At 54.7% G+C, this 20,395-nt stretch overlaps 1 protein-coding gene and 1 long non-coding RNA gene across 2 annotated transcripts in view; one reads left to right on the top strand and one right to left on the bottom strand.

Annotated features, from left to right (window-relative positions):
- LOC109024574 (uncharacterized) overlaps positions 1-7,662 on the top strand; it is a 52,629-nt gene extending 44,967 nt beyond the window's left edge. The window contains exon 6 of the long non-coding RNA XR_008675178.2: positions 7,603-7,662. This is a non-coding gene — a long non-coding RNA (uncharacterized lncRNA). The remainder of the gene's footprint in view (positions 1-7,602) is intronic.
- ADORA2A (adenosine A2a receptor) lies at positions 7,400-17,391 on the bottom strand. The gene is given in 4 exon segments (XM_055375239.2): positions 7,400-9,160; positions 16,017-16,342; positions 16,344-16,619; positions 17,307-17,391. Coding segments are annotated over 3 exon segments (1,293 nt in total). The 5' UTR covers positions 16,404-16,619; positions 17,307-17,391; the 3' UTR covers positions 7,400-8,253.
- Between the last annotated feature and the right edge of the window lie 3,004 nt (positions 17,392-20,395).

The raw sequence follows: 20,395 nt of genomic DNA, 5'->3' as shown, positions 1-20,395 counted from the left end.
CAAAGATGTTCAGAAAGAATTAACAGAATGCAATAGATTGGATTTGGGAAGATAAGGAGAAGAGCTCCTACTAATAGGATTAGGGAAGTAAGGAGTGGCCACAGGAAGTATGGGGTAGGATGGAGGAAGTGGATGAGGACCCTCCCCAGCTTCACCCTCTGGCACTTCTTGGGTGAGAGCATTTTGTAAAGTTGGCAGAGTTTGCTTAACCCTGGGCTGCAGGATGCCTTCTCTACCCTATGTCTCAGCCCCTCCAGGCTTCTCTGCTGGATGTCCACATGTTGACCCAATAAATCATCATGGTACCCTCCCCAGATGGCAAATGTCCTTCACTTGGGGTAATACTGCTGTCATCTAAGGAGGAATTTTTGGCCTTGGGGTGTATTCTGTTAATACAGGACTCTGGGCCTCTTTGATGCCTTTCAATCCATACCAGGTAGTTGTCTCCCAGCTATACTCATACATTTGATGCAGGTAGTGACTTTTTAATATATATGTTGTCATTCCCTCCTCCTAATCCTCTGTCTTATCCCACATACATGCTCTGGGCTTCCATGAACTGAAAACTGAACTGAAGGCAATTCTGGCCACAAAAGATGAGCCATCTTCACTAGCCTTGTGCCCTCGAAGTACAGAGAAGTCTCCTCAAGGCCCATAAGGGGGTCCAGGCCTCTTCCAGGCCAGCAAGCACCTGAATATCCTGACATGACTGTCCTTGGATCACTGAAGACCTAGCCATGAGTCTCAAATTGTTGCATCTTGGTGGCCTTTAACGTGAACTAGTAATTCTGCTGAAGCTTCTGTGAGCCCAGTTGTGCCTTTTGGAATAGCACATGGCAAGCTGTTTCTCTCATCTGATCTGTTCACCATAGCTCTCCCTAAGTCTTCTCCAACCTCATGTCCTCCAGACATTTTCAGTTTCTAGATGCTCCCTGTCTTGATCCCCTTCCTTTGGCCACTTGTTAATTCGTTGAGTGTCATTGGGAGGTTACCATCTTGTTTGCAGGCACAAAATGACAAACTCATTTCAGTTTGTTCATGAGCAGGTGGTGTTGAGAAATGAGCATGTCTCCTGCCTTGAGTGGGTACCTGGTTAGTCCCTGCAGCCTGGGACTCACTTCCTAGTAACTAGGATGTCAATGTAGCTTGAGGCTGCAGTTGCTTCTTTCCCAGCCTGTCCCACGGTGTTAGCCAGTGCTCAACTGAGTAACTGTAGTGTCCATGTTGTTTTGACCTGAACTGACAGTAGGCTGGGTCTCTCTATCCTCCCACTCCTCCCTGCACATTGGCTTTTTCTGAAATTGAGCAGGCTTTTTTTTGGGTTGTTTTGTTTTGTTTTGTTTTGAGATGGAGTCTCGCTGTTGCTCAGGTTGGAGTGCAGTGGCGTGATCTCAGCTCACTGCAACCTCTGCCTCCCAGGTTCGAGTGATTCCCTTGCCTCAGCCTCCCGAGTAGCTGGGACTACAGGCATGCACCACCACACGTGGCTAGTTTTTTTTTTTTTTTTTTTTAGACGGAGTCTCGCTCTTTCACCCAGGCTGGAGTGTAGTGGCGTGATCTCGGCTCACTGCAACCTCCACCTCCCTGGTTCAAGCAATTCCCCTGCCTCAGTCTACTGGGTAGCTGGGATTACAGGTGTCTGTCACCATGCCTGGCTAATTTTGTTGTATTTTTAGTAGAAACGGGGTGTCACCATGTTGGCCAGACTGGTTTCAAACTCCTGACCTCAGGCAATCTGCCCACCTCGGCCTTCCAAAAGTGCTGGGATTACAGGCATGAGCCACCGTGCCTGGCTAGTTTTTGTATTTTTAGTAGAGACGGGGTTTCACCATATTGGCCAGGCTGGTCTCAAACTCCTGACTGCAAGTGATCCACCTGCCTTGGCCTCCCAAAGTGCTCGGATTACAGGAGTGAGCCACCACATCCGGTCTGAGCAGGACTTTACACTGGTCCTTGCTCAGTTTTATCTGTCCAGCCCTTTGAGGTCATTTTGAATCCTGACTCTGTTGGCCCAGACATTTACTGTATCCCTTCTCCATTAACCTCTTAGATAAGTCTAAATTTCCCTAATGTCTAGACTTTCATAAACAGATGGGACAGTATAGGGTTGAAGAAAGTAAATGATCCATAATCAGTGACCCTTGCCTAGGTCGTCTGCCAGTTCCACACCCACCTCCCGGCACCCAGAGATCAGGGACTTCCAGGTGTCTGGCTTGAACTTATACCCACCACATTTCTCCCTCTGGCAATGGCTGGGCAATGTCAGTGATCAGAATATAGAAGGTGGTCAGTAGCTCTCTTCCCTGCCACCCCATCTTCCTTCCCTCCCAGCCTCCTTTCCACTCTCTGATTCCAAGAACACTGGAGCTATTGATTGGTTACCCTCTTATTTTTCTGAGCTGAGAATGGATTTATTATTGCAATAATAATGATCATCATCATCCTGGGCATTTGTGTTAAATATACCTTCCAAAGCACTGCCACATTTATTTATTTTTTTGAGACAGAGTTTCACTCTTGTTGCCCAGGCTGGAGTGCAATGGTACAATCTCGGCTCACTGCAACCTCTGCCTCCCAGGCTCAAGAGATTCTCCTTCCTCATCCTCCCAGCACTTGCCACCATGCCCAGCTAATTTTTATTTGTCTTTTTTAGTAGAGACAGGGTTTCACCACGTTGGCCAGGCTGGTCTTGAACTCCTGACCTCAGGTGATCCACCCACCTTGGCCTCCCAAAGTGCTGGGATTACAGGCGTGAGCCACCACGCCCGTACCAGGTTTATTAACTCATTTTATGTAAAAGTAGGTGTGGCAGCTCAGTGACTTGTCCTGTCAAAGAAGTCAATGGCAAGGCCAGGGATTGAAACTGGTGCTTTGACTCCCCGTTCAGCAGTCAGTGGAACAGGGTGGTGGCTGGAAGGAGCAAGTGGTGGGATTATTGGGCATCTCTGAACCAGGCAGCAGAGAGAATCAAGCTGAAACCCCAAGAGATAGCCTGCAGGATGCCTGGCCAGGTCCCTCCAGTTCCCCTAAAAGTTCTGGAACTGAAAGAACAATTAATTGTGACATTGGACTGGGACTCAATTTTCCTAAGAGAAAACTTGATAATTTCTAAAAGTCTCATCTATCTTTAACAATTCCAGAAATCTCTGAATATAAACCAGGCTCTATCCCCCTCACTCCCCTTTCCAACCTAACTAGAAAATGTGGGTGGGTTGAAAAAGAACAGAAAAGAAAGATCAAAACTGTGACAGCCTTCTGACAACATTTTAACTTGAAAATTGCCTCCAAATGGATGGCATAATTCAGTGTAGGCAGATGAAAATCAGGCGCAGATGAAAATCAGGCGCAGATTTACTCAGCCCCTCCTTGTTCTTATCTCCTGACCAACACATTGAAGAGATGGGGCCCTGGAGCTGACCGCCGGCCTCTGACAGGCCAGCTTGGTGTGGCCCCCTCTGTGAAGCCCATCCTGACTGCCTGCTGGCATGTGGCTTTCACCTCCTCTGAGAGCCTGTGTGTCCCTCACAGGCTTACTCCCTCCGTCGGGCTTATTCTCCCCGTCGGGCTTATTCCCCTCAGTCAGTTGTTGGCTCCCTGCGTCCTGTCCCCGGCTCAGTGTGCATCAGCAAGGGCTCATTAAGTGGTTGGGAGAGGGACAGAGAGCCAGGAGACAGGGCTCAGGTCCTAACCAGCTTGATCCGAGGGCTTAGCTGGTCGTTAGGTGACAGTCCAGATGGCTGATTTGACAAAGAGTCACTCCTCTCCTCCCCCAAACAGAAACACTTCCTTGGACAAGGCAAAGAAGTGTGGATGGGTCCATGCAAAGCCTTCCCCACCTCCCTCAGAGGACCCTGGGTTGGCTACACCTGTCACCTGCCCAGCCTCTTGCTGACTTCCTGGCCTGGCCTTTCTCCTAGGCCAGTCTCCCTCCAAGTCTGACTAGTGGGAAGCAGAGGGACTTGTCAGGAAACTCTGCTAAGCTGCTCTTTCTTCTCTGGAAAAAGAAAGGGTTGAACCAGAGTCTCACGAGGTGCTTCTTGTAGCTAGGTTCTGTGTTGTGTGTGTCCATCCCCCTCTTTTGAGGTTGTGTGAGTCATCTGACATTCTCCTGCCCCCTCCCTTGGCTCTGCAGCCTGACAGGGGCTGTCCTAACAATGACAGTGACTGCTAATGATGAGTGACAGCAGCAATGAGGGGCATCTTGGGAGAGAGGGGGGATGGGTGTGGGGAGGAGGAGAAGGTGGTAACCTTGCACACTGAGCAGTAAGGGTCAGGGAGGGAGCCACTTGCCTCACAGCACACCTGGGTCTTCCTAAGTTCTGTCCCCTCTAAAGTAACTTCTCCCGTCAGCAGAGGGTCATTGCTTAGCATGCTCAGAAAACAGTTGTCCGGCACCGGAGCTCAGGGGAGGGTGTCCAGCTGTGGCAAGAGCCCGTAGCAGCAGCCATGCGGGGGAGCAGCACAACATCGCAGGACAGCAGCGGCATCCCAGGCACAGAGTGCTGGCCTCACCCACCTTTCCCTGCGGCCCCAGGAGCAGGGGTGGGCTGCGCAGAGCCCTTCCCACATGCTGAGCAGTTGGATTCCCCCGGGTTCTTGTTTCCCCACCACAGTTGAAAAGACCAGTTTCCCATTTCTGGGATACCAAGTCCCAGAAGATGCAGGGAGCATCAGCAGCTCATTTCCTCACAGTACCCAGGTGGCCCCTCTTCCTGCCCTGCTGTGGTTTGCTGTCCCCTGGTCAGCGCACTGAACTGTGGCCCTGCTCAGCTCCCTGAGCCCCCGGGTGATGCCTCCCAGAGGATAGGGCCTTAATCCAACCAGATTAAGGTAGGGTTTCAGGAGGGGTGGTTAGAGGAGGAGGGTGAAAGGGAGCCCTCTGGAGGGCTTGTCTCTTGTGAGGGCCAGTGATGAGCCAAGGCTGAGCCTGAGCCAGACCCCTGCTCTCAGACCTCCCTGTGGCCTGGCAACACCCGCTGTAGAGGGGGGCTGGGGCTATCGAGAACATGGATCTGTGATGGGACCCTTATGCGTGGGACAGGCCTGAATGAAGCATGTTATCCACCCGTAGCCCTTTGGGAAGGGCAGGGAGAGGGTGGAGAGGGGCCCTTCCACAGAGCTGCAGGGCTTGGAGCAGCTCAGGCCACAGCTCCTGGCAGCCTGGCCCAGAGCAGTGTAGACCGGGCATAGCCTGCACCCCATGGCGCTGGGATGTTGCTCATGCCCTTCACCAGTCTTCACATCTCCCTCATGCTGCTGCTGTGGGCACTTATTCCTGTTGAGGTGGGCTCTGCCCACTAGCATGTTTATATGTGCACACATGTATTCTCTTATGGTCAGAGGAATGATGCCTGCATATGTTCAGGTCTCTGCCCATGTGCTTACACTCAGGCCTGCTGACGGTGGGAACCAACATGGGGTGGGTGTGGACATGGGACCCTAAGCTCCTGAGGACATGAGGAGGCCTGTGCTCTACCACTAGGCAGGAGCTGGCCCTGGGAGGACTAGGGCCCATTTGTACCTAGAAGCCTTTGCTGAGCCCCTGGCCCTGTTCTCCCAGCCCCAAAGCCTACACCCATCTAGCTCAGTATTCAAAGCCTGGTTCCCAAGGTCTCAGAAAAGGCTGGAGAGATGGGATTTCATTCTTCCCTACCTTTGTAGTTCTCTTTCTGGCCTCTTCCCACCAGTTGCTCATGAGGACTGGCAGCTTCTGTGCTCTTGGTCTTCTCAGGCACACCCCAGCCACTGTTCCACCCTCAGCCCACAGCCAGTGCAGATCCTAGGAGGGAGGAAGCTGGTGTGGACAGGGGGTGGACTCAGTGCATTTGTATCAGTGGCTCCTTATAGGTTGTCCTGGCTGTCCATAAGAACCCGCTGGGGAATTACTTGATCTACCCTAGCCAATTAATCCAGTGTCTCTGGGGCAAGGGACTGAGGCTTTGGTGCTGATTGAAGCTTCCTAGGTATTTCTCCTGTGCAGCCAGTCTAGAGGACCTCTGAGGATGTAACAGTGAGATAGCTAAAACAATCCTTTGTTGGTTTTGGGATAGTTTTGCAGGCATCCATATACTAAAAGTGTAAAGAAGAAGTGCAATGGAAAGGGCTGGGCGCGGTGGCTCACGCCTGTAATCCCAGCACTTTGGGAGGCCGAGACAGGTGGATCATGAAGTCAGGAGTTTGAGACCAGCCTGGCTAACATGGTGGAACCCCATCTCTACTAAAAACACAAAAAATTAGCCAGGCATGGTGGCACGTGCCTGTAGTCCCAGCTACTCGGGAGGATGAGGCAGGAGATTCACTTGAACCTGGGAGGCGGAGGTTGCAGTGAGCCAAGATCTTGCCACTGCTCTGCACTCCAGCCTGGGCAACAGAGCGAGAAAAGAAAACCGTCTCAAAGAAAAAAAAAAAAAAGAAGAAGAAGAAGTGCAATGGAAAGAAATGAAATTCAGGAAAGTGGTGGTTTCCAGGCCTAGGATGCAGGGTAATGATGGGCAGGGTTCAGATGCAACATTGTAATGTTTCAGTTCTTAAGCAGAGTGCTGAGGAAATGATGTTATTTTATACTTTTTGGTTCGGTTCAAATAGTTCATCATTAAGTTAATGGAAAAAATGAACATGGATTTTACAGTCAGACAGACCTGAGTTTTAAGTTCACTTCTGCCACTTACTAGCTGTGTGACCTGGAGCAATCATGTAACCTCTCTGGGCTTGTTAATCATCTGTAAAACAGGGCTCACAGGGCTGTGTGAGGATTACCCTTGACATTCTTACACTCCTTCCGGGAGTCCCAGAGTGAGTGAGACCAAACCGGGACAATCACAGCTCTCCGCCAACCTCAGGCAGGGGCAGGTTGCTAACTGCCTTCCAGGCCTCAAACTTCGCCATCACAGAAAGATGGCACCACCTCCTCAGGCAGGAGGCCCCTAAGGCTGGGGTCAGAGCAAAAACACCCCTTCCTTCTAGGTTTCTTTTGTTAAGAACAGAAGGAGGGGGATTCTAGGGGAAGGCCGTGTAGCCCCTGCCCAGATCTGTTTGCAGATACCTCTGTGACCTCTGCTAAAGGGTGCAGCAGGGCAGGTGGCGGGTCACAGTTCTGAGAAGGTAACATACAAAGAGATCTTCCCTTAAAGATGTAGGAAGATAAGGGGGGGGGGGAGTTGCTGGGGAAAGCCCCTTCTCCCATAGCCCCTGTGGGCCCTCATAGAAATGCAGGTTGGATTGTGGTGCAGCCAGGCAGCCTGTCCCCTCGAGGACAGGACCCTGGGGAGGGCCCCCGGGGCAGGCAGGGTGTCTGCACATACGCACACACTCTCTCATACACAACACATGCCTGTATGTGTGCACAGGCCTAGCTATGGAGTAGGAAACGAACTCAGACGCCATTCTCATTTGGACAAGCTTAAAACACGATGTGGCTCGTTTTTATTTTATCTCAGAAAAAAACATTCCCTTTAGAAGGAAAGGCAGTTAGACAAGGCCTCTCACTGGGTAGCTCTGCGCTACTCAGCACATGCCAGTGGCCTGCCAGCCCCAACCTCTCCCCTGGGACCTGGGCCCATGCTCTGGCACTGCTCTGTTACAACTCCCTGTCCTTGATCCCAGCTTTGTCACTCCAAGAGATGGCCCTGGGACTGAGAAGTAGATGGCAGCTGTGACAGCAGGAGAGGACTGCCTGAGGCTCCCCGGGCAGAGGCTCTGGTGCCAGGTTAGCAGCAGGACCGACGGCAGACCCAGCAGCCAGAGAGTGAAAGGTAATAAAATAAAAAGGGTTTCCTCACACTTACATTTTTCCTGGAAAAAAGTCAAATGTCACCTCTGGGCCCAGCAGCTCCTGAACCCTAGGAGAGTCTAGGGAGAGTGGTGTGTGGGTGGCAGGAGGCTGTTGGAGCCACTCCCCAGTCTCAGGGCCAGGCCAGTCTGCTGTGCCCAAGCTGCTCTGTGGAGACAAGGTGGTGCTTCCAGATGCTTCTGCAGTGGAGGGCTGGGCCCTGCCCAGCAAAGATGCTGCTGGTGCTGTGGCCTCCACCTGGTGCAAGGCCTCACAGCATGAAACGTCTGCTTCCTCAGAACCCAAGCCCTTCTTGCTGGGCCTCATGCTGCTCCAGCCTGGGGCTCCCTTCTCTCAGTCCAAAGTAGGAACCGGCTGCCCTCAGGGTCTCCTGGCACTCTCTCTCTTCTCCCAACGTGACTGGTCAAGCCAACCAGAAAGATAAAGATTTCCTTCCCTTAGGAAGGGGCAAACTCCATGGATCATCAGGACACTCCTGCTCCATCCTGGGCCAGGGGGTCGTCTAGGCCAGGGGGCTCTGGGCACACTCCCTTGAGCTCATGGCTAAGGAGCTCCACGTCTGGGAGGCCCATGTTCCCCTGGGACTCTTGGGCACTCCCTCCACTCACCAGCCCCAGGGCGTAGCCATTGGGCCTCTGCTCAGGGTGGGGAGCACTGCCGTTGGCCCACACTCCTGGCGGGTGGCCGTTGAGACGGAGGCTGACCTGCTCTCCGTCACTGCCATGAGCTGCCAAGACCCGGGCACTGGTGCCAGCTGCCTTGAAAGGTTCTTGCTGCCTCAGGACGTGGCTGCGAATGATCTTGCGGAAGGTCTGGCGGAACTCGCGGATACGGTAGGCGTAGATGAAGGGATTCACAACTGAATTGGTGTGGGAGAGGACGATGGCCAGGTACATGAGCCAGAGAGGGGCGTGGCTGCAGTCGGGGCAGAAGAAAGTGAAGCAGTTGATGATGTGTAGGGGCAGCCAGCAGAGGGCAAAGAGCCCCACAATAATGGCCAGTGACTTGGCAGCATGGACCTCCTTCTGCAGTGTGGACCGTGCCCGCTCCCCCGGCAGAGGCTGGCTCTCCATCTGCTTCAGCTGTCGTCGCGCCGCCAGGAAGATCCGCAAATAGACACCCAGCATGAGCAGCAGGGGCACCAGCACACAGGCAAAGAAGTTGAAATACACCATGTAGTTCATGGGGACCACATCCTCAAAGAGACAGGCCACCTGGCCCTCCCCGCAGCCCTGGGAGTGGTTCTTGCCCTCCTTTGGCTGACCGCAGTTGTTCCAACCTAGCATGGGAGTCAGGCCGATGGCAAACGACAGCACCCAGCAGATGGCAATGATGCCCTTAGCCCTCGTGCCGGTCACCAAGCCATTGTACCTGGGGAGAAGAGACCAGCATCAGAGATCTGAGAAGCCAGGGTTAAGCAGGGCCAAGAGTTCAGAACCCCAGAGCAGCACCCGTTTCTGCATTTCCTGACTGTAAGGTCTTGGACCAGTCATTTCCTGCCACCTCGCCCCAGCATCCTCTTCCGTTAAGTGGAAGTAATATGCCTTGCCTTTTTCACAGGCTGCTGGGAGGTAACAGGAGAGCAGGCATCCAAGAAATGGAAACCCATGTACAAATGCCCAGATGGTCATTGAGTAGTTTTTGGAGTAGTCCTGGGACTTAGTTTGGTTGGAGGAAATTAACGCACAATTTTTTGAGGGGGAAAACATGATTTTTCTCTAAAGGGAAACGTGTCGTAGCCTTAACCAAGATCAATTACCTCCATGTTGGTCGCAGCCTTAACCAAGATCAGTCACCTCCATGTTGGTTGATCTTGGTTAAGGCTACAACAGGCTTGAAGGGGTCTGGAGGATGGCCTCACTGGCTAGGGGCAGCACCAGCCAGATCAGACCTGTAGGGGATCTAGGCCTCTTGTACTCCATACCCTGTCTTCTCTTCCCCATTTGCTATTTGACTTGCGGACTCCAGAAGCCCTTGAGGAGAGGCAGCATGGGGGGTAAAAGAGGGGAGGAGGTCCCAGGCCAAAGGAGATGCCATTTCTCCCCTCCAAACCCACCCACAGCCCTCTGGAGAGAAATGAGAGAATTACGTGTTAACATTTACATGGCCATCTTAACATTTGCAAGGAAATACTGAGGTCCAGGGGGACAGTAATCTGCCCGAAATCACTCAGTCTTCCTGAGTGAGAGCCAGACAGAAATCCAAGCCTACCGACTCCCAGTCTCATACTCGGGAAATGGCTGGATCTGCCAGCCAGGAAGCAGACCTCAGCCCTGTAGGAAAGGTGGCCTAGATTTCATGAAAGAATGGACAATAAAAAAAAAGTCTCCCTAATTTAGGAAGGCAACCTTGATGATCACTGAGGGATGACTTCTGTTTAACAGTTTTGATTCTGGCAAGACCAGACTACACTCCCCTCTACCTGGCAGAAACCCTACCCATCCTTCAAGTCCAGGATAGAGATCTCAAAGAAGTTTCCTACCGAAGTGCAGCAGATCCCCACCACATCTGGGCCCCTCGGGGGCAGGGCTTTCCTACATCCATCTCTGCATTGCCAGCTCCGAGACAGGGACACTCAGAAGGTGCAAGGAGGCCGGGCGCAGTGGCTCACACCTGTAATCCCAGCACTTTGGGAGGCCGAGGCAGGCGGATCACGAGGTCAGGAGATCGAGAAACCTTGTCTCTACTAAAAATAAAAAAAATTAGCCGGCCGTGGTGGCGGGGGCCTGTAGTCCCAGCTACTTGGGAGACAGGCAGGAGAATGGCGTGAACCCGGGAGGCAGAGCTTGCAGTGAGCCAAGATCGCGCCACTGCACTCCAGCCTGGGAGACAGAGCAAGACTCAGTCTCCAAAAAAAAAAAAAAAAAAAAAAAAAAAAAGGTGCAAGGGGAAGGATGTGCTCTACTTAACCGCAGAGCTGGGAACATCCACAGAAACCATCTCATTCACGGGTAGCAAACAGGCGCCTATAGGTAGCACACACAGGAGGCAGCTGGTGGGGCGTTTACCTGGTCTTCAGCGCCATGCAAAACGTACGCCTGCTATTACCAGATCTCAGGTGGGGCTGGGGAGATGATTTTCTGGGTAAAATCTCCCAAGATTTAAATTTTGTCAACTAATTCAAATAAAAGAGAAAAAGAGAAACCCTGGTGGCTTCCGATCTCTTATGTGGTCCAATCCTCTTGTTTTACAGGTGGGTAAATTGAGGCCCAAGGAGAGGAATGGACTTGCTGTGGACATTCCCAGAGCCCAGAGGCAACTCAGGCCAAGGCGAGTCTGTCTGTTCTGAATCTCTTAGGTCAGTTCTGAATCCAAACAGTAACCGGACAAGCCCATTCTCAGGAGCTCCTCAGCTCCATTCCGTGGGGGCTTGGTTACCTGTAACAGGGCCTCAACAGGAGGGTCATAGACTTGCCCATTGCTTCCAAGCAACAGGGAGCTGGCATTGCCCTGCCTCCTGTGGGACTCGCAAACATAAAATCTCAGGCTCTCTCATTCTCACATCTACATTACATAGCACTGACTCTGTGCCGGACACTGTTCTTAGTGCTTTGCAAATAGTAATTTATATAGTCCTCATTGACTGGGAAGCTATATTAATTTTGACATTATTCCTGAGAAAAGCATATCCCTTCCTGGGTTCTGGCCCTGTTAACAGGAATGTTTTAAAACTTTGTCTCTCTGAGCCTCAGTTTCTTCATTTGTAAAATGGGACCAAGTTGTGGACCTGTCAGCACTCTGCCCTCTAAGGGCAGAATGGAGAATCAGTGGGTGGAAATTATAGGGAGGCAGATTGTAACTCAGGGTAGGTTAAAAGAGTTTTTCAGCTGAGCTGTTCACAGGAGAGATGGCCTGCCTCAGGCAATAGTGAGTTTCCTGTCATTTGAGGCAACAGAGCAGAGCCAAGCAGCCACAGGGGTGTTGCAGAGCTGCCTGGGCCCTGGGCCACCTGCTTTGCTGGTTTTCAAACTGTTCTCAGCAGCAAACCTTGTCGCCCACATTCCCAGGCAGTCACAGAGGGGAAGCTGCTGGGGAAGGGAAGGGGCTTATTAAATGTTTATTGAATCAGTGAATTGGTGGGGACACCAGAGCCAACCCGAAGGCTTCTGGGAACACAGTATGGAAATCCCTGGTCTGTCCAATTATTTACTTGTACAGAAAAGGGAACCCACAAGGGGAGTCTTCCACTGTACTCTGCAAAGAAAGTCCCGTGTGGGGACAGAAACAAAACATACATTAATAGCACTTGCTTATATGTGCAAAGAATATCTCTGGAAGGATTCTTAACATGGCCTTGCAGGCAGGGAACTGAGGGTGGGGGACAGGGGTATGGAGGACAACTTTCTACTGTACTATACTCTTTTGTTCCTTTTTAATGTTTTAGAGTGGGCAAAACATGACTCATTTTTTTTTTCTTAAATTGAAAATAGACTAAGTTTATTCAAAAGAAATCCCCATAGGCTGAGAGCCCTGGACCCTGGTGCCCACGGGGTGGGGACAGTATCAGGGCCCAAATGGAATCACAGCTGAGCCTCAGCCAGGCCCAGCAGCATACCCTGGGCTGCATCTGTGACCAACACACTCACATCTTGCCCTCTTAGACCCCAAACATTGACCATCCAGCTGGAAGGGATGCGAAGGCTGTGTAGCGTGACACACCACCACTCTGGGGTGCCCAGGCATGTCAGAGAATGTGGGTCCCAGAGCTGCTGCCCACCCTTTGTGGAGGTGCCCTCTGCAGCTCTGTGTCCCCCGGCTTGCAGGCTGCCCCTTTCTGGGGATCTCCATTACCCACACTGGGGGCTCACCGTATGGTCCAAGAATATGCCCCATGATTCCAGCTGGGGCTTTATGTGCACATGTCCCAACCTGAGGAGTAGGTGGAGCCTTCCTAAGTTGTCCAAAGGAGTCACTGATCCAAGAATTGAAGAGCCATGGACCCACAGGGGAAACCTCCATTCCTTCCCCTGGTACGAACAGGCCTGACTTGGCCTCCACCTTTCCTGCCCACTCTGTTCATCTCTCTCTGTCACTAGGCAGCCAGGCCACCCTTCCCTACCCAGTGCTCACATGCTCATTCTTCCTCAGGGTCTTGTCCCAGGCTTTGCCCCCCTCCTGACACACCTGCCCCCACACTCATGCCAGTGAGACCCTGCCTGCCCGTCCTGCAAGACCCACTGGGTGACACCTCCTCCAGGGAGCCCTCTCTCCCAATCCTGCCCTCTTAGAAGTGTTAGGACTTCGGGCCTCACCACCAGCTGCCACCTGCACCTTGGCCTGTTCCTCAAACCAGCGAGAACATCCACCAGGGGCTGCTGTGAGAGCCAGGGGACAGTGAGGCAAAAATCCCCTGGGAACTGGGAAAAGAAGCCCGTGTCTCTCGCCCTGAATTCCCTATCCTTTGGGGACACAGAGCGCTACATCTCTGCCTCTGGCCTGAAGTCTTTCTCACAGAGTTCCTCGACTAGGCCCTGTGCTAGCCCAACAGGTTCCCTGAACTTGGAAAATAACAGATTTTTCCAAAACTGAATTCCTTTTTTAAAAAAAAAGTTAATGGAGAGTGGGGCAGGCCTGAGGCTAGACCCAGGGTTAGCCGAATGGACCTTTCTGAGTGGAGCAGGAAACGGCACGTAGAGGAGGCTGGATTCCCAGCTGAGAAAGGAGGAGGGAGGATCCTGAGGCAGGCTGTGACTCCAGCGCCGGCCAGGAGTGTCACCAAGTTCCTTTCATACCCCGCTTGCTCTCGGGAGCCCACATGGACACCTCCACATGCCCAGGGGCCCAGGGGCCCTGAGGAACAGGAAAGCGAAGGGACCTGCGGGCCAGGAACAGCCTGAAGGGCCCTGGAGTCCATCCACATCAGGAGACACTCGTATGTCCTTCCCTGCTCTGGCTCCCCATGAGTTTGTGAGTAACAGGAGGGTCAGAACATCCGCCTGGCCACAATGCAGGCCAAGAGGATGACAGGAGATGCTGAGCTGACACCCTTTGGCAACTGCAAAGCTCTCTGCCCTCAAGGGAGGATGAACATCATCGTCGTCATCCTCTCCAGGGCCCCCTGCAGAAGAGACCAGCCTAAGCCTTGCAGAGCCTCATGGAGCAGAGTCAAATGGCTCAAGGTCTGGGTGGAACTAAGGTCCAGCTCCAAGGAAGTTGGGATGAGATGGGTAGAGGACAGGGGGCAGGTCCATGGCTCTGAACCCAAAGATCTGAATCCCCACCCTCCCCACGCCTCCAACCCTCCTCAGGGTCCCTGTCACCCCATCCACTCACTGGACCTTCAGAACACCTTTGTGAGCTCAGAGGGGCAGAGAGACTTGTCCTATTTTATGGATGAGGAAATGGGCCCAGAGAGAGGCAGCTAACTTTCCACAGCCACACAGCACATCCTGTCCTACTACATAGGGAGTCATTCTCTCAACTCTCAGAAAACAGAGAAGGAAAGGGAGAGACAAAAGAGAAAAAAAGTCGAGCTCCTTTAAATTGAGAACGGCAGCCCTGATCATGCCCTTTGAATCAGAGAAAAAAGTGAGAGCTTGGCCTCTGCTTCCCCATAGAGCATCCCATCAGTGTGCAGACTCAGCTTGGTTCCCTGAAGTCCCCTCCAGTGCTTTGTTCTCTGGCCCACCTGGGCACCTGCAGACAGGGCCCCTCCTGGGCCTCCGTGTTCTGAGCTGCCACTGGACGAACCTAAACTCTGCTCTGCCCATCGCAGAGCAATGGATGGAGGCTCACCAGAGACTGCACTTGGAGTCCGACAACCCCTAATTCCACCCCTCTCAGGGCTGGCCAGGGTCCCCTTCTCCTTTGCCGAGGGTTCTAGACTCTCCTGGAATAGAGAGCATCTGACAGGGCAGTGTGAGGTCCAGATTCCTCCCCTTCCCTGGAGCAGCCCAGTGCAGCTCCTGCTCCCACTTAGAGCCCAGGTGACAGGGACGGCCACCTGGTGCAGGCTCTGCGAGACAGGCTGCTCATGACCGCTCCCCAGTGACTGAAGTCACAGTGGGGATCAGGCCACATTTCTTTCCAGGCCTAGCCCCAGCTCCACTACCAACTCGTTGTGTGGCCCGGAAACAGCTGGCTGTCTTCTCTGAGGCTCATTTTCCATCCCGAAGATGAGAGGAAATGACCTCTAAGGGCCCCTTGGCTTTGACGCTCTAAATTTCCATTTGCTCATCTAGCTGGGTCCTCCTTCCTGCTGGGGCACCCTCAACCTGAGTGGGGCTGCTGTGGCTTCCTCTTTAGGTAGGCACCCACCAGTTTCAGATAATTCACCGCAGAGATGGCGCACCCTGCTCCCTGACTCTCAAGAGGCACCACCTCAAGCCTCATGCATGGCCTCAGGGCCCACAACCACCCAGGCTGTGGAACCCAGCTCTGTGGCAGAGGGGCCAGGAGGTGGGGCAGAAGGCCTCTGACGTCCCCAAGGGAGGGATGCACTTTCTAGCCTCATCTATGGCCTGGGTAGGTGGAATCCATGACGAGTAATTCAGCCTCTGGGAAAATCTTCATTTACACAATTACTTGGCTGAAGTCACTTCACAAAAGATTCACCATAAAAATCCCCTCCAACAGCCAGCCCCTGAGCACACTGGCTGCCTCTAAGACGACGAGTCCTTGGTGACTTGAGGAGCAACAGAATTTGCATATAGGTCCAAGTGACTCACTGTGGCATTCAGCCAAGTCACTTCCCCTCTCTGGGTCATTTTCCTAATGTGCACACTGCAAGGCTGGCCCAGAGGATCTGGGGGAAGGCAGGTGGCGGGCAGCTCCTAACTCTGAGGTCCTGTGGTTTCCCCTGGCTCCCCGCTCCACCCCAGCATCATTCGGGAAGTTTTGCTTGTGTGTGAGGAATGGCCCAGACACACCCGCTGGCAGGCAGCACGTGGGTCACTGGGACCACAGCTCCCTGCTAAGCCCAATGCCAGACCCTGGCCACACTCATCTGCCAAAAAGCAGAGCACAGTTGGCCTCAGGCAGCCTAGGGGAACCCAGGACGCCTGGGAGGGCCAGGCTGCCCTGCGCCCATAGGGATCAGTCAGTTCGGCATGACTGCTGGCCACGTGCTGGCCCTGGGGAGCCCCTGCTGAGCCTGGGGCCCCATCGCCAGCTCACCATGCTGACACCGCAGACCAGGCCCTGATCCCAGGCTCACCCTGGCTCCGGGCACAGACCAAAGCCTGGGCACCAACAGCCTTTGCACAGATGTAACCCCGGCCCTGCTCACCGGAGCGGGATGCGGATGGCAATGTAGCGGTCAATGGCGATGGCCAGGAGACTGAAGATGGAGCTCTGCGTGAGGACCAGGACGAAGCAGGCAATGAAGAGGCAGCCGTGGCAGGCAGCGCAGAACCCGGTGCTGATGGTGATGGCAAAGGGGATGGCGAGCACACCCACTGCGATGTCGGCCGCCGCCAGTGACACCACAAAGTAGTTGGTGACGTTCTGCAGGTTGCTGTTGAGCCACACGGCCCAGCACACCAGCACATTGCCCAGGATGGCCAGCACAGCAATGGCCAGCTCCACCGTGATGTACACCGAGGAGCCCATGATGGGCACGGCCACAGACAGGCAGGCTCAGCACGGACGCGGGCTGGGCCAGCTCACGGTCCATTGCTGCAGCCCAGCCGCCTGCCTGGCTCCCAGCCCGGCCCAGGCGGAGGGGCCCAGGCCCCTGAGCCCCTTCCTCACAGGAGCCAAGTGCAGCCCTGCTGGGGCGCTCTCCAAGGGCTTTTTCACAGAGGACTCTGAGTCTCCTGAAACCAGGCCCTCTGCAGGGGTTCTGGCAGCAGCATCATGGCTCAGCCCAGCTTCAGGGTTCCTGAGGCACCTGCAAAGGGACAGCCGATGAGAAGCTGAACCATCTGCAGAGGGCGAGCCCTGCGGAAAGTGCCACCCCTTGCCCCACACCCACCCTGGCCCCCTGAAGACCCTATAGTTTCAGATCCCACCCTACCCACAGGCCAGGTGTCAGCCTGAGGATGGCCCCTGACCCCGCCTAGCCCCATGCCCTGCCCGGTCTGCTGTGGTCATAGCCAGGAGGCGAGAGAGGTGGGAATTTGACCCTCACTTTAGAGGAGGACACCCAGAGAAGTCACTGAGCAAGGCTGGTTCCCCTGGTCCAGTAGAATTCCCGCTAAGACTCCCACACAAACCCCTCCCAAGGAGGCAGCCCCTTCTCCCAGGCTCTGCAGAATGAGTACTGCCCTGGCTGGGCCCCTGCCAGGACTCCAGCTCACCCCAGCACTATCCATGGCTCCCTGCATTCCCTGCTCTGTGCATTGTTGTCACGGTGCCTCCCACTCTGGACTCAGGGTCCAGGATCAGATGTGGTCTGTTTTTTTCCTGGGGGAGCCAGAAACTTGTTAAAGTCTGTCAGTGTTGGCCCCCCATGCTCAGCCTCTCAGGCCTCCTGTGGCAGCTTGGCCAGTCTCCTGGGTCCTGGAGCTCGGCCAGCCCCATGACACTCCCTCCCAGAAAGGCCCCTCCCTGCCCAGGCTCTCCCAGTCCCACCCACCTTCTCTCGCCAGGCCAGCTTCTCAGCCCCCCTGGCCTGCTCCATCCCGTCAACTCTCCCAGGAACTACCAGCACCCACCTAAGGGACACCAGCCGCCCTGTGAAAGGACAAGCCAGAGACCCCTGGAGCTCGGATGTGGAAGGATGTGGGGAGCTGCCTGGTCCTGTCTCCCACTGCCGCAGAGGGTAAGCCCTCTCATACTGCGCCCGAACCCGCTGCCTCCAGGTGCCCCTGCCAGTCAGCTGCAGTCAGGGCAGGGGCGGCGCTGCAGCTGACTGTGAGCTTCCACTCGGAGGGAGCTGCCTCACCTCCCTCCTCCCACGCCCTCTCCCCCACCTGCTCCTCTGCCTGGCTGACACCAGGAATGACTGACGGGAGTTTGGTCCCTGGCAGAAAGCAGATACGGAACCAGGACTCACTGAGGGACTCTGGGCAAAAATGCTTTTCTTTTCTGGGCCTCAGTTTCCTCATTGATACGGTGAGGCAGCTGGACCCCAAATGACCTCTAGGGGCCATGCCAGCTCTCACCCATGATTCTATGAGAAGGAAATAAACAGATTTAAAATGGCTCCCCCAGAGTCAAAATGGAATTACTGACACCCCTCAGAAGCAGAAGTTTTGGTTCCCCAGCAGGCCTGAGCCCAGCCCCAACTCCCAGTGTCCCCTTTGACCCTGTGAATGGTCTGGGTCCAAATGGACCTCTGCCCGTTAAATTGCCCCTCTTTGAGAGCTTAAGAGGCCCCCAAATCTACCCCCTCCAGTCCTGAACCCTCATGGGGCCCTATGAGTGTGTGGCCAGCCGCCACCACCTGCCTGGGGACAAGAGGTCAGAGGCTGCCTTTCACGTGGACTCGGGCAGCCACCTCGTCTCTCTCTCTCTCTTCCAGGACATGAGGGATGGAGCAGGACTGGCAACCTAGAGAGGAAGTCACTCCTGGTCCTGAGCCCTGTTCAAAGGGCCAGGCTCCCCTCTACCCCATTGTCCATGTGACAGAGCTCAAACACACAGACCCCAACTTTCCCTCCAACTCCAATGCTGTCGGCACCTCAAGTGACTGGAACAGGATTGGCACGGGCTGCAGCCATACCTGGGACTGGAGGTTCTCCTGCACCCAGCAGGCCCTTTTGCCCCTACGAGGAGCCTGGGAATGGAGCATTGACACAGAAGCAGGAGGAGGAAGGAGAGAGCAGAGGCCAGAAACCCTGCAGAAACGGAGGGCCTGCAGCAGCTGGAGAGGGCTGAGTCCTCCCAAGCCCCTGCTTTCCATGGGGCACTTGCCAGGCAGCCATTCACAAAGTGTGTCGTTGGCAGGGATGCACCAGACCAGCTCTCCTGGCACCATCCCTGGCCACACTCAAGGAACACAGTTATCCCTGATGCTCTTGGCCTCTCTCCCTGAGCAGTACTCACCAGGGCCCACCTGACTCACGATAGCCCCTGCCCAACAGGTACAAGTGGAGCTGGTGCTGGTCCCGGGCTGCCTCCCACCCAGGTGCCTGGCCTGTGGCTCCAAGGTGGACTCCCAGGCCCAGCACCACCAGCAGCAGCAACAGGCGACTGTCCAGTGAGGCCCAGTGGGCCACTGAGGAGCCGCCTCTACCCAGGGATCCTGCCTCCCACCATGGCCCTCTCTAGGGCATCTGCATTGAAGGATGCCACAGCCTTCTGCCAATCTGACCATCCCAGGCTAGAAGGCTGATGCAGCCCCAGACCACGCTCCAGATTCAAGGGCCTTGCTGGGGGCAGACAAGGTGGAACATAACACGTCTGCCAAAGTGAGGGAGGACTCCCCAGTCCCACCACCCAGAGCCCTGCTGGTGGGGTCAAATCATCGGCGCCCGCCTCAGGGGCTGGACTGGTGCCATGCCAGCTGGGATGCCCAGTTTGGGAGAAGCCTGACCAGGGCCTCTGTTTGGCAAGGCTTCCCTGGCAGCCCTGGGTACCTGCCTGTGTACCCCCGTTCTCAGGGTCTCCCCACCTTCTGTGCTATGGGTCCCCATGCTAAACAGCACTAGATACCGATAACCTTCTTAACTATACTGAAGCCACCTTCCTGCTGCCCACCAGCCTCAGTGACAGCAACAGACCCCTCTGCCCAGGCCGGCCTCACACGGGGCTAAAGACACCCACGGCTCCTGCCGGCAGGGTCCACACAGGCCACCTCGCTGCCCGTCCTCTCCCTCAGCCCCTCCTTAGGCACTCCTGCAGGCTCTCCCAGCTGCTGCCAGCACATCCCGGGTGAGGCTTGCCCGGACCCACAGGCAACCTGGGCCCCTGCCAAGCCAGAATCCACTCTCAGCTGTGCCTTTCTCGGCCCTGAGCAAAGCAGATCGGTGGAGTCAGAGGCACCTTTGGGGCAGACAGGGGAAGAGGAGTGCATTCCTCGGGGAAAGGTTGGAAGCTACCCAGCCGTAGGCTGGCAAATCAGCTCCTGGCCGGGGGCACCCTGACTTACAGGCTTTGCCTGATTTCTGTGGTGTAAATTCTCCCCTTGTGCCCAGTTTCAAGCTACTAATGTGTCGTGGACCGTAACTGGGGAGCAACACAGAGTCAGCTGGCCACGATGCCAGTCACTGCTGAGCTGCCAAACCTTACGCGTCCCAGGGGGCACCTGCCTAGAGGCCAGGCACTGCACTGGACCCTCAGACACAGCTTGTGCAGCCTGCTTAGGAGCTTGGGAAATGACTGTCATCTGTGATCTTGCTGGTCCCAGGAAGCCCATTTTACAGATGAGGAAACTGAGGCCCAAAGGCACGAAGCGACCTCTCTCAGCCTCACCAAGAGCACTGGAAGGTGGCGTAGGGCTGGGGCCGTGCCCACAGAGAGCACAGCAGCAGGAAGGCTCCTGGGCCTCCAGCTCCCCTCCCTCAGAAGCCTCCCAGAGTGACAGGAAGGTCAGAGGCCCCGGGGAGGGGGCGGGGCCAGGATCTGGCAATTTCCTATCCCTCTCTGTTGGCTCTGTGCATCTAATTAATCCTTGAGTCATCTGTTGCTAACCAGGAGGGGAAATTAAATATTAATAATGTAATACTTGTCTGTGATTACCCCTTGTTGGGGACAGATCAGAGGGCAGACGCTGCCCCATAC

Source organism: Gorilla gorilla, chromosome 23, assembly GCF_029281585.2.
Source record: "Gorilla gorilla gorilla isolate KB3781 chromosome 23, NHGRI_mGorGor1-v2.1_pri, whole genome shotgun sequence".
NCBI classification, from domain to species: Eukaryota; Metazoa; Chordata; class Mammalia; order Primates; family Hominidae; genus Gorilla; species Gorilla gorilla.
Note: the sequence above shows the minus strand (reverse complement) of the source record. Positions and strands in the feature narration are given on the sequence as shown.